The sequence below is a fragment of the Polypterus senegalus genome, chromosome 7 (assembly GCF_016835505.1).
Source record: "Polypterus senegalus isolate Bchr_013 chromosome 7, ASM1683550v1, whole genome shotgun sequence".
Lineage (NCBI taxonomy): Eukaryota > Metazoa > Chordata > Cladistia > Polypteriformes > Polypteridae > Polypterus > Polypterus senegalus.
In genome coordinates this window covers 34,139,037-34,152,331 of record NC_053160.1, presented here as the reverse complement: position 1 = coordinate 34,152,331, position 13,295 = coordinate 34,139,037, and the positions used below count along the sequence as shown (strand labels likewise).

The following is a 13,295-nucleotide window of genomic DNA, read 5'->3' as shown; positions in this document are numbered from 1 at the left end:
CCTTCATTAATGAAGTGAACCATTATTGTGCCTTTTTCTGTAATATAGTATAAAATATGTAAATACTAACAGTAAGAGCAGGTTTAAAATACTAGTATTATCTATCAAGTAGTTACCCAGCTATCATTTAAGCAAACAAATATTGGCATTCATAAATATCCAAATTCAATGCAGGACTTGGACTTTAATGTGTGGCAAAGCTGGGGATCCCCCAAACCCAAGCCCCCCCCAAGGAATACAATAAACCTTTGGGGCTGTTTGTAATCTTGGGAGGATTTCAGCATAGTTTACTATGATATAATTCTTTACATACCTGATCTGATTTATATTAGCGTGTGCAAATTCTTATTTTATTCTGACTTGTTCTGTCTGGAAAAGTACTGTTTAAAATCCATACTAAATATAAAAATGTAGACATTTATTATATATATTTACTGTTGAATTAGTGAATTCCAAGATAACACAGGATATTTCTATTTAAACAAACTCTTTAAAACTGTTTTTGTAACATTTGCTAATGTAAGATTTTATATTTGTATTATTAGCTGGTTAAAAATGATTACTGAAGATATTTTAATGGATGAGTCAAATTAATTCAAATTTTAAATGTCAGAAACTTGCAATGCTTACATCTTTCTAATTCTGTACAATTCCTGTGAACACAATACATTTTTCAGACATAACCTCTACTGATTTTCTTTTCAACATGTGCTGATGCAGTGCTGTAGCATCGCCATTTAATAGTAGTTTTTACTCACTTTTTCTCATGTGTTGTGCCTTCTGAAGTAGTTCATCTATTTGCACTTGTGCATAAGCTCAGTACCAACTTTCTTGGGGTTTTCAAAACTATGGTACCAAATTAGTACAGAAGTATCGGTTTCTTGTGTGCCCAACGTTTTCATTCTGTAACTGGGATCCCCTTTGTTTCAAAGGTCAGGCATTCAATACAGTGAAAAGCATCAGAAGTTTCACTTTCAAGCAGTTAGATGTCTGCAGTGTTATTCCCATTAACTAAAACTAAAATGAAATAGATCGCTAAAAAAGAAAATGATCTTTTCAATAACTAAAATTAAAATGAAAAATTCTCTGGAAGCTAGGTCTAAGTGAAACCTGACAATAAAAATGAAAACAAAAAAAATGATGTTTAATGATTTTATTACACATTATAAACAAGTATTGCTGAATGTGTTGTACATATACATTTTTTATATTGTAAGTCAAGAGACTAGAGAGTTAAGAAAGAAAGAATGTTTGCAATTTTAAAGAAAAGACTGATATATTTCAGTGCATCAATCATTTGTCTCGGCTGATGAACAAAAGCAACATCCATTGGCTCTCAAACAGCTATTCAATATAATTTTCATTTTAAATATCAATACAATTTTCTAACATTTGACTGGTGCCCTTATTTTGTTTGTTATTAAAATGCATTCAAATCTTACTTCTTTTGCATTGGTCACTCATCTTGTTTTGAAGCCTACTTTCTTTGTGGGAGACTGAAAGATTTAAATATTCTAATAGCCTGTCGAACAGGTACTTTTTCCTTTAGCTGTCAGAGTATACCATTTTTTAAATTAAACCGGTAAAGCATTTAAAAGACAAAGAAAAGTAATAATAGGTAAAGCTGGATTTAATCTATATTAAATGGTTTATCATATACATTACTGGTCAAAATTTTTAGAACACCTCAGCTTTTCTAGTATTTCTTCAAATTTAATCAGTTGAAATGCAATGAATGACCTAAAATTGTGAAAAAGTGAGCAGCAAACTGCCAGAAGTTGAAATTTTTAAGTTTAGGTTAGCAAAAATTGAAAAAAGGGAATTTCAGAACATTACAAATGGGCCTTCTTCAGGGAACAACAAATAGGCTACCTACAGATGTTCTGCACCAATTAAAGTAAATTAAGCCTTTCAAGTTGAAGCAAACAATTTGCACAGATGTCCTAACTTCCGTTGATTACTTAAAAACCCTCTGTCTGTCTAAAAGCAGAGTTGGAACAGACCATGTTACTACACCCTGTGAAGTACTACTTGGACAATATTATACTATAGAAAGTTGTAAATTTAAATGAAAATGGTAATTAACAAATGTATTGAGACAGCATATTTACCCATTGAAGTGTAGGCCTTTCATTTAGACAAACTGCAAAAAACAAATCAAAGTGTTAGTGAGTACTGTGTCCTACACAGTTCAAAGGCAATTGGAAACTGGAAGAAACTCTGATAGCTACAAATCTAGCTGACCCAAAGTCACATCCCAATCAGATGACCAGTTTCTTTTGGTCACCAGCTTGCGTGATATGCACCTAACAGCACAAAAGCTTCAAGCAGAGCTTCACAGTGGTCGAATAAAAATCAAGTCTCAGTGTCTGCTGTAAAGAAGAGACTTTGTGATGCTGTCTTGACAGGGCCAGTGGCAATAGGAGCCATTTTTTAAAGGACAAAATAAGAAAGTGAGTCTTGCCTGTGCCATGAAATACTGGCTGAGGATTACTGCAGGCTGGAAAATGGACAGATGAATTACAATTTGAAATCTTGGGTTCATCATTCAGGGTGTTTGTATGCTGTCTAGTTGGTGAAAGGATGGCTCCTCAGTGTGTGATACCAACTGTCAAACAAGGAGGAAGGAAGTGTGATTGTCTGAAGTTTTCTTGCTGGAGGCAGAGTTGGTGACATTCTGAATCAAAAGGTTTACCACAACATTGTACAGCACCATACAGTACCTTCTGCTCTGCATCAGGTATGTCAGGGGTTCATCCTACAGCAAATCAGTGACCCAAACCATACTTCCAGGCTATGTTAGAACTATGTTAAAAGAAAAGAGCAAGAAGGTACACTTGAGAACATGGAATGGCCAGCACAGTCTCCAGACTTAAACTCCATTAAGTTAGCTTGGGATGAACTGGAGAAAAGGGTGAAAGGAAAGCAACCTACAAGTGTAACACATTTGTGGGAACTTCTGCAACAGTGTTGGGAAGATCTTTCTGATCGGTATTTGATTTCCCTTATAGAAAGAATGCCAAATGTGTTTTTGGCTCTTATTTCGGAAATAGGTGCTACTTCGAATAAAATTTTGTACACTTAATGTTGTAGTACCCGGATGGGGGTGGTACCCAGCCGGGACGCCCAAGACGACCGGAGGAGGGCTTGTGCCTCCTCCAGACCTCGAGGGGGCGACCACCCTGGGGGCCACGAGTACAGAGCTGGGAAGCTTGATCCTGTAGGGGCCCGTGGTTCCCGCCAGGGGGCACCCCAATACCTGGAGAACCCTGGACCGGGACGGAAGTGCTGGGGGAAAGAAGAGAGGGCACACCCAGAGTGTTTCCGGGGATGCAGCCGGCCCTTACGCCATACTGGGGTGTGTTGGTGGGAGATTGCTGGGAACACACCTGGAGCACATCCGGGTGCTTATTTAAAGGGGCCACCTCTCTTTAGAGGATGACTTGAGTCTGGTGGAAGACGGACAAGGTCTCAGAGAGAGAGAGAGAGAGAGAGAAGAGGCATTGTTGTGTTGGCCTAGACTGTGGGGTACTGACGTCTGTGAGAGCGATTTTTGTGATGTGGGGTGATTACAACGTGTCTGCTTGTCTGTGTCCGAGTAATGTTCCACAATGTTTTTATGAAATCCGGGAATAATACAAATAAACAATGGCACATAATGTTTCCTTGACTTTTTTAAGACATTAAACTGCATGCATTTCCATAGGAACTGAGGTGTTCTAAAACTTTTGACTCGTAGTGTTTTAATTTATTTTTATTAATGCACACTTCTTTCAGGATATAAACATGAGCAGTGGTTCATTTATTAATACATTTATCCCCTAAAATATCTTACTTCAAATAATCATCAGGTGAAAGTGCATGATGAAACAACATGTCGGTGAAGTATATTCTTCATATTTAAGTTAACATGAATCATATTATCTTTATTAGCTTTACTAATTACACACTTGTGCTCGCAGCATGTGCTTCATGATTATTTATATAAAAAAACACTGTTATTTAACCTATTTAAATGTTAAGTCATGAGCATGTGAAAACATCACATTTAAACATTTTTCTTTTCATTTACATTTTTTCTAGGAAAACCTAATATTTGAACACAATAGCAATATTATTACAATATGTATCTCTCATTATGTATCACTCTTATTGCTGCCCACATATCAGTATCGTAATCAGTCTAAAACAAAATCCTTAGGAGACAACAGATGGCATCATCATATTGTGCTTGGACCTAGGTTTGACTTGTGGCATGGGTGCCCTCTGTGTGAATGTTGACATGGCTTTCTCTTGTGGAATTCTATACCTCAATAATTGTACTATAGTTACCTGTTGTTTGATTAGCTGATTCCTTTATTCAAGGTGACTAATGTTTTTTCATTAATTACAACACAGAAGCAGCTTCCTGGGTGACAGACAGTGGGTTGCTCTGTAACTATAAATTTGTCTAATGTATGTTTTTAAGGGTATTCTAGTAAGTGGCATATATAAGGGTATTCAAGTAACTGGCTTATTACCTAGAGCTGGCTCCTAACTCGGTTGTCTAGAATAGATGCGAGTTTCCCTGACTCTGCAGTGTTGTTGATTGCTTTTATGTAGTGCCTTTTGCAGTGAGTGTTATTCATTTGTGCTTTTTTTGATCTTTGTCTTTTGTGCTTCTTTTGCAGCATCATTTCTTTGCTATTATAAAATATATACGTTTTAAATCATTTTGTTGCAAGTTTCGGCTATTGGTGTCTTATTTTGTACCTTTCGCAGTGCACACTGTTGCAAGATGCTTAGCAAAGCACAGGATTAGTACAATTTAAAGCAGTGTCAAAAAGGGCAATGCCATATATTTATGAATTTAAATTTAAATGTGGATATTAATAAAGGTAACCTATTGCAGCTTTTGTGGTTATCACCTTGGTTGAAAAAAATAGTTATAAGTTGGGGTGGAGTGATAGGGTGAATGTATCTCTAAAACCTGCTGCCTTTATGTTGTCATTTAAAGCTCACCTACAAATATGGTATAGATAGTGCAATATTGAAGAAATAACAGCAGTGGATTATTGGAAGGCTCGCCACCCAAATCTCTAAACCACTTCAGAAAGAAATTTTGGTGTTTGTAATTTAATCTCTAGGACACTACTCTAACTCAAAAGTTTGACTGAGCTGGTTAAGAGATGTCTGATTATGAGCACTTTCCAAATCAGTTGAAATTGTTATGAAGCAGAGTTCTCAGAAAATATAAAACAAAAGTAAATAACGTCCGTACATTTAAATAGCAAGCACATACAAAAATAAGAAAAAACCTAGTAAATGAAAGTACATTCATGGTAACAGAAAATAAGGTCATTTGACTCTGCAAGAAAGGAAAACATAAACATCACCAAATAATCCTTTTGGAAAAGGTAAACCCGTAAGAGGGTTAGTGTGGTTTTTTTTTTATTTTATTTAATATAAATATAAAGTATTTTGTTAGTCATGCACTATGAACAATGGTTATCTTCTATAGATCTAGTAGTCAAAATGCAATTGCTTTTGATAGGAAGTAAGTCTTTATTTCTTCTTTTATCAAGCAAGTAACATCTTAAAATATTTGAACATACTTCTTTTCAAGAGTGACTTATTTATAAATCTTAAACTGGTGAAGCCTTTCACATGCAGTTCTTTAAAAAATAGCCTTTTATTGCTATTGTTAGGTATGTTAACCTATAATACCTTTGTTAATTTAACAGTGGTTAGCCAGTATATTTAAATTATAGCATGGATTCGTATAATTTATATTCAGAGTTTTTAAAACCAAAAGATATGGAAAAATGTATTTAGTTATTCTGAATAAATGTATGTGGAATCTGTTTAAATTCCTAGTGGAGTGATCATCCCTGGAGATAAATGCTGAAAATGCTTTGTCATTATTTATTATGAATTGCTGTCTTCCATATGTTGGTTCATTCTTAGAAAGGAATGGTTACTTATACAAAGCTGTAAGAAACTAAAATCGTGCCAATCAGTTTTAAATGGTGTATTGAATATACATCCAGTTGATGACATGTACTGTATATTAAATATTTTTAAATTAATAATACGGATGCATCTCAATAAATTAGAATATCATGAAAAAGTAAATTTTATTTCAGTAATTGAATTCAAAAAGTGAAACTCATATAGATTCATTACACACAGTGATATTTCAAGCATTTATTTCTTTTCATTTTGCTGATTATGGCTTTTTTAATGAAGTGTATGTATGTGTATGCACTCAATACTTGGTCAGGGCTCCTTTTGCATGAATTACTTCATCAATGTAGCATGCTATGGAAGCTCAGGATGCTTTCATAGCGATCTTCAGCTCATCTGCATTGTTGGGTCTGGTGTCTCATCTTCCTCTTGACTTTAGGTCAGGTGAGTTTGCTTTCCAATCAAGCACAGTGATACCATGGTCAATAAACCAGGTATTGGTACTTTTAGCAGTGTGTGCAGGTGCCAAGTCCTGCTGGAAATTTTAAATCAGCATCTTCATAAAGCTTGTCAGCAGAGGGAAGCATGAAGTGCTCTAAAACGTCCTGGTAGATGGCTGCACTGACTTTGGACTTGATAAAACACAGTGGACCAACACAAGCAGATGACATGGCTCCCCAAATCATCACCGACTGTGGAAACATCACACTGGACCTCAAGCAACTTGGATTCTATGCCTCTCCAGTCTTCCTCCAGACTCTGGGACCTTGATTTCCAAATGAAATGCAACATTTACTTTTATCTGAAAAGAGGACTTTGGACCACTGAGTAACATTCCAGTCTTTTTTCTCCTTAGCACAGGTAAGATGCTTCTGACGTTGTCCGTGATAGTTGTAGCCCATGTCCTGGATATGTCTGTGTGTGGTGGCTCTTAAAGCACTGACTCTAGCTGCAGTTACCTCCTGGTGAAGGTGCTTGAGCACGTTATCTGCCACATTTTTTTTCCTTCCATTCAACTTTCCATTAATATGCTTGGATACGGCACTCTATGAACAGCCAGCTTCTTTAGCAATGACCTTTTGTTGCTTACCCTCCTTTTGGAGGGTGTCAATAAATGTCTTCTGGACATCTGTCGAGTCAGTAGTCTTCCCCATGATTGTGTGGGCTACTGAACCAATCTGAGAGACCATTTAAAGGCTCAGGACACCTTTTGTAAGTGTTTTGGGTTAATTACCTGAGTGGAATGTGACACCATGAGTCTTCAATATTGGAACTTTTTCACAATATTCTAATTTTCTGATATACTAAACTTTGGGTTTTCATTAGCTATAAGCTAAATGAAATATTAAAATATATTACTCTGTGTATAATGAATCTATATAAGATTTTCACTTTTTGAATTGAATTACTGAAATAAATTAACATTTCAATGATATTATAATTTATTGAGATGCACCTGTATAACTATTTCAACATTGTGCATTTGGTTTTATGTGCTGGTATGAAGTTTGCAGGTTTTCCATGTATCTTTTTAGTGTTTTTTTCTAAATGTTAAGAGTGTGTGTGCGGTTATCCGCTAACTCTAAAGTGATTACCATAGCGATCAGAAGAATAGCTTCAACAATGGTGGCATTACTTACAGTAGGTGTTTACTGAAGTTTACATGAAATAAACATAATTGGGACAATAAAGATAATTAACATTCTTTTTCAGTGTGCCTGCAGATATATTACTCTCTTTTACACTTGATGGATTAGTGAAAGCTTTCTTGTAATAATTTATTCACGGGAGCAGCCGAAAAGAAGTAGTAGTAGTGTAGGTTGTTTGTTCTAGCCAAGAATCAATGAGTATTTGTGATAGATAAGCACATGCGAGTAAAGGCTCTAGGGTTGTCACAATGCCAAAATTTCAAACTCGCATACAACACTAAGCATTTACATTTGATACCATTTTCGATACACAGTAATGTATATAATGTAACTCAATCAAAACAGTTTAAATTGCAATTCTGTAATATTGATGAAATCAAATACTAGAAATTGTAGTCATTAAATGCAAATACTTTAAATAGTGCAATCATTTTGAAAAGGTAATAAATAGTAAAGGTCTATAAAGAATAAAAAGTAAGGAAGTTTAAATCCAGTGAGCAGTTTTATTTTATATTGATGAAAACAATACTGTTACTGAGGTAGTATAATGAAATGTTACAAATGCCATTAAATGTTAATTTAATAAATATTCCAATTTTTGTGAACAGTATTCATACAAATTTCAAAACAAACATGAAATAAACATTCAAATAAAAATAACTTTAAATGCGGTCTTTTGTAAACAGTTGTTCAGAAATGAAATGCACAAAACAGACTACTAACCCACTTAAAGGTTTTGCATAAATGCAAATCGTGAACTTTGCATTTTTTTGTAAATAATCTACAGTGTCTTTGTAGATAGCTAATTTTTTGCAAAAGAGGTTGGCATGTCAATGTGATCATCTGATACCCCTCCATGCTTTTGCTGCAAATGAGCCATGACATACTAAATACACACTCTGAAAGACAGCTGGCAGTATATGACCACAAAGAGGAGTCCTGCCTCTGTATATGCAGTTGAGCACTGAAAAGTTAGAGCCTTACATTGTATAGAAAATGTATTGAAGAAATAATTTTAAAATAGCACATAGTTAAAAGAAAGTAACTTGCTATGGCAGCAGACTTCGCTGTGAGGTTTAAAAGTCAGTGATGCAAAGAAGCTGTATATTGCTAAAGAGTGTTGCCTATGAATGAACAGCACAGAATAAAAGTGCCCCGAAGGTAAAAAAAATAATTGAATTTCCTGTTTTGATGCGTTAAACATTTAAATGGCTACAAAAAGAATTTTAACCTATGGAAACAAATTAAAGTTACATCCCCACTTTAGATGCAACAGTTTACAGTTTTCTTATTTTATAATTTAGAAATAAGAGACCTCTCAATTTTTTGTATTGACTCGCTTCCCGTTCTTGACTATAGGCTTGCATGTATCTTGTGGTTTTCTATCCCCATTTGCTACAAAAGCCAAAGTATTTCCAGATGGCACTCCGGCTGCCATGTTTGTCAGTTAAGCACTCCTGTCAAGACGTGGACACTGCTGAAACTGCCATCTTATTAATGCTTGTGAGTGGGTGGAAACCAGGCTGCAACTTCAGCCATGGTGAACTAGAAGTGCATTTATAATGTAGGCTGTAGAACTGATACCATGAAAAATGAGTATTGAATGTTATAATTGATATCTGTCTATTTCGATACTTTTGACAACACTAAAAGGTACTGACCACTGTGTCACACAGCTGAATTATTTTCAGTATCAGAGATGCATTTTTGAAAAATATAAGCACATTGATTATGTTCCTGTACTGAATACTGTTTGACTCTGTACTTGTTGAATAAGTGCTAATTAATTTTCTGGCAAGCACAATTTTCCACAAAATCTTCACCTGGAGCGATGCTGTGCTGTCACACACAGGATTTGTTATTGTGTCACGTGTGTTTATATTGTGTCATTTTGACTTTGTAAATATCAGTAAGTTGCATTTATAGAGTGCCTTTCACAAACCCAAGGTCGCTTTACATATAGAGTTTTAAGAAAAAAAAAAAAACAAAAAAAAACTGTGCCATTTCTTTAATTGCTTAATCCTATATTAGCAGAAAATGTTTTGATTGATTGCTTGGTCTAGGAAGTTGACCTTTATGCATGTCATGGAAAGACACTATCATCCCCCTTCCTGTATTTTTGTCATTTCTGAATACAGCTGGTGATAGGATGGTAGAAAATGATAGGAAGTGGTATAGTAGATTGGAGCCAAGGGATACTGGACAAGCATAATGGCTGGAGCATTGTACTAATGAGGCTGCTTCTGTTTAGACTGTTACAGACTCTTGTCATGATAAAGGGGAGAATGAGAAGCTCCACATATTTTAATTTTCCATAAAACCTGCTGTGAAAAAGTTGAAGGTGAATAACAATTTATATACTGTGGTTTTTTTTTTTTCCTCTTTCCATTGTAATTGCATTGACTTTCCTTTGTGTGTTCAAGGGTCAGCTCACATCTTGCTTGGTGTGTACGTGAAAAGCACATATTTTAAATGGTTGTCAGTTATTCCCAGTTGCAGATAAAAAGTAACAGCGTCAGATCCCTGGGGAGGCGGTAGTATGTATCGTGATCGTGACTGAGAGAATAAAAATGAAAAAAATGAAAAAAAAAAGTTTTACAAGCACTATACATTTAATACAGTGGCTGTTACAGACGCAAATCAAATGTATGTGTTTACAACAACAACAACATTTATTTATATAGTACATTTTCATACAAACAGTAGCTCAAAGTGCTTTACATAATGAATAGAAAAATAAAAGACACATTAAGAAAACAAAATAAATCAACATTAATTAACATCGAATAAGAGTAAGGTTCAATGGCCAGGGGGGACAGAAAAAACAAAAAAACTCTAGACGGCTGGAGAAAAAATAAAATCTGTAGGGATTCCAGACCATGAGACCGCCCAGTCCCCTCTGGGCATTCTACCTAACATAAATGAAACAGTCCTCTTTGGATTTAGGGTTCTCACAGAAGGGCTTGTTGATGATGGTCACGTAGAGTTCTGCCTTTGAGTTCTGTTTATTGTATAATAATAACAATAAGAGCAACTCACTACTCAAAATGGTAAATATATGAGGTAGTCAGGATTGAACCGAGGGACTCTTGATTATAATGGTGCTTTTCCACTGCATAGTACAGCACGACATGGTTCAGTTCAGCTCACTTTTGGGGGGTTTTCCACTGGGAACAGTACCTGGTACCTGGTCCTTTTTTTAGTACCACCTCAGCCGAGGTTCCAAGCGCCGAACCGTTACCAAAGCGTGGCGGTAAACTCTGCTGGTCACTGTTTGGCCGGAGAAAATCGTCATTACTGCGTCACTGAACTTGCGACACAAGACACAACAGACCTGCTAGATTTTTAGCACAGCCAGCGAAGGTTCGGACACACCATTTTGTTTTAACCAAAAATGGCTGTTTCGTAGTGTATTGAGGAAGTACAGACGTTCCTCTCGTTGGTAGCCAAGGAGCAGATCCAGCGAGAGCTGGATGGGGCGACACGGAATGAAAAAGTTTTTCAGGAGGTCGCTTGTGGCGCGTTTACGATGATGTCACGGCAGTAGAGGCGGCACAACTATAACGACACGTGAATAATCCCGCCCACTCTAAAGCGGTACTAAACTGCAGTCGAAATGCAAACCGAGCCAAGGTGAGCTGTACTGAACCGTGCTGTGCCGTACTATGCAGTGGAAAAGCGCCATAAGTCAGCAATTCCTACCGCTGCACCACAGAAGCTATTATATTGTCCTTGAACCTTTTGTGAAAGTGTTTATTTGATCTTTGCACTTCAGGCTTTACACATTATATAGTTTGTCTACATTTTGTCATTTATTACTAAAATATGAAAAACGCTTCAGTTTTAACAATGTATTTTTTGGTTAAGTTAAATGCATTTTTTTTTTTTTGTTTAAAGACTACGTGCACTTTAGTATCTTTTAATGTATTTCTTTTTTTTGTGATGGTCACACTAATATAAAAACATCTGATTTTCAAATTCATATGTTTCACTGGTTGTTACTTTAATTTGATTATTATTAAAGACATTCACTGGAGCCCAGAACAGGATGTGTAACCACAGGTCACAGGCATGAAATCGTGACTAATCGAAAAATAAATTGAACTATTAGTCAACTACCAAAATAATCATTAGTTGCAGCCCTGCACAGCATGAGTGGTAAATTTCAGTACAAGAGAAAAGAGATGGAAGGAAGAGGCAGCATGCTTCAGGGACGTGTCACACAGGGTGAGGGGGTTGAATGTCCCATTGTTCAGTATCATTTTGATATCGGTACTGATCTAACACTAGTACATATAAAAGATGATCAGGTCAGTTAAAATATTGCCTCATTGATTAAAATGATTCTACCCTGCCTGTGGAATAATGGGTCATTTCATTGTTCTTGCCGAGATATTTGCTATCCTACTTAAATTAACTACTATAACTGGACCTTAGTTTAAAAAAGGGTTTATGTCACATTTTCTTGTGTAATGTTGAAATGTTTTAATTTCGTCATTGATTTTCAAATCTGTTATTTACTCGTTTTTGTTAAGAGTTTTTTTCTCAGCTATATTGCAGTGAAGAAAACGTGTGACTTTCTAAACTGAAAGTACAAGTGTGTTAAGTGACTTATTGAAGTTCACACATTGAGAACTGTTGTGCCAGTTTTGTGGGCTATGTCCAATTGTTAGGCCACATATAATTAAACCATTGTTATGTTGTGATTGCATGTTCTTTTAGAGACCTGTTTTAAAAATGTTGCTTTTAACAGATTTTTTTGGAACCCTAAAGCAGATTCTTGTGATGTTTAAAATGGTAACTGTATTTCCTGTTTGCTCGATTTTGTTTTTCTCCAGGTATTTTGATAACTACCATTGCATCCAAAGGAGATCTACAGAACTGGCCAGATCTTTTGCCAAAGCTATGTGGGCTACTGGATTCTGAAGATTATAACACATGTGAGGTAAACAGTTGAAGCCTTTTCGAACTAATATTTGGGAAAGTATAAGGCTGCAACCCACCCTTCAAAAGTATACACCAGAAATAAGTTTCCAATTAATGTAAAAGACATGTCTGAATTATGAAAGATTAACCTGTGTAAACAGAGGAAAACCTATGTATGGCTTAGAAAAATATTCTGTTCCTATAATATGGCTTTCACTTCCCACTGTTAAAGTTATTTCAATCATATGAGGATAAATATTACAGCTAGAGAAATAATTTTCCCCATAATATAGAAAGGTGAAGTTATGAAGTACATTCCATCCATCTCCTTTTTTAAAGTCTGTTGAGTAGACACAATGCTTTTTTTTTTTTTCTCCTTTTTTAAATATCCCCTACTGCTATCTTAACCATTATAAGCAGATTCATGGCAATTACTCAGAGAAAGCAATCCTTTACATATAACTAATTACTTCACTCAAATTGCAGTGGCATTACTTCTTGGAAAAACATAAACACATTACTAATTACTATTAAGTTCTAAGCCCATGAAGAAATTTACCATTTAGAAAGTACAATGATAATGCCCTCATGCCTTTTCAGTATTTTAATAAGGAGGAAATAACTAATAGCAGTGAACATACTTTTTTTAACTGCTGAACATAAGTTGCTACATGCCTTACTTAGGCACTGTGAAACTAATGAACCTGCCAGTAGAGGCCTATGGTTATTGAAAATAATTCTTTTTAAGATTATGAGACTTTGCCACTTAAGCAC

General features: G+C 35.6%; 1 protein-coding gene across 2 annotated transcripts in view; it reads left to right on the top strand.

Annotated features, from left to right (window-relative positions):
- The window catches only part of tnpo1 (transportin 1), a 157,158-nt gene that overhangs the window by 50,615 nt on the left and 93,248 nt on the right, over positions 1-13,295 (top strand). For both annotated transcript variants that reach the window (XR_005634296.1, XM_039758464.1), the window contains exon 5: positions 12,434-12,540. Coding sequence is in view for 1 of the 2 variants with exons in the window: in XM_039758464.1 (XP_039614398.1) it covers positions 12,434-12,540 (107 nt within the window). In the remaining variant the exon portion in view is untranslated. The remainder of the gene's footprint in view (positions 1-12,433; positions 12,541-13,295) is intronic.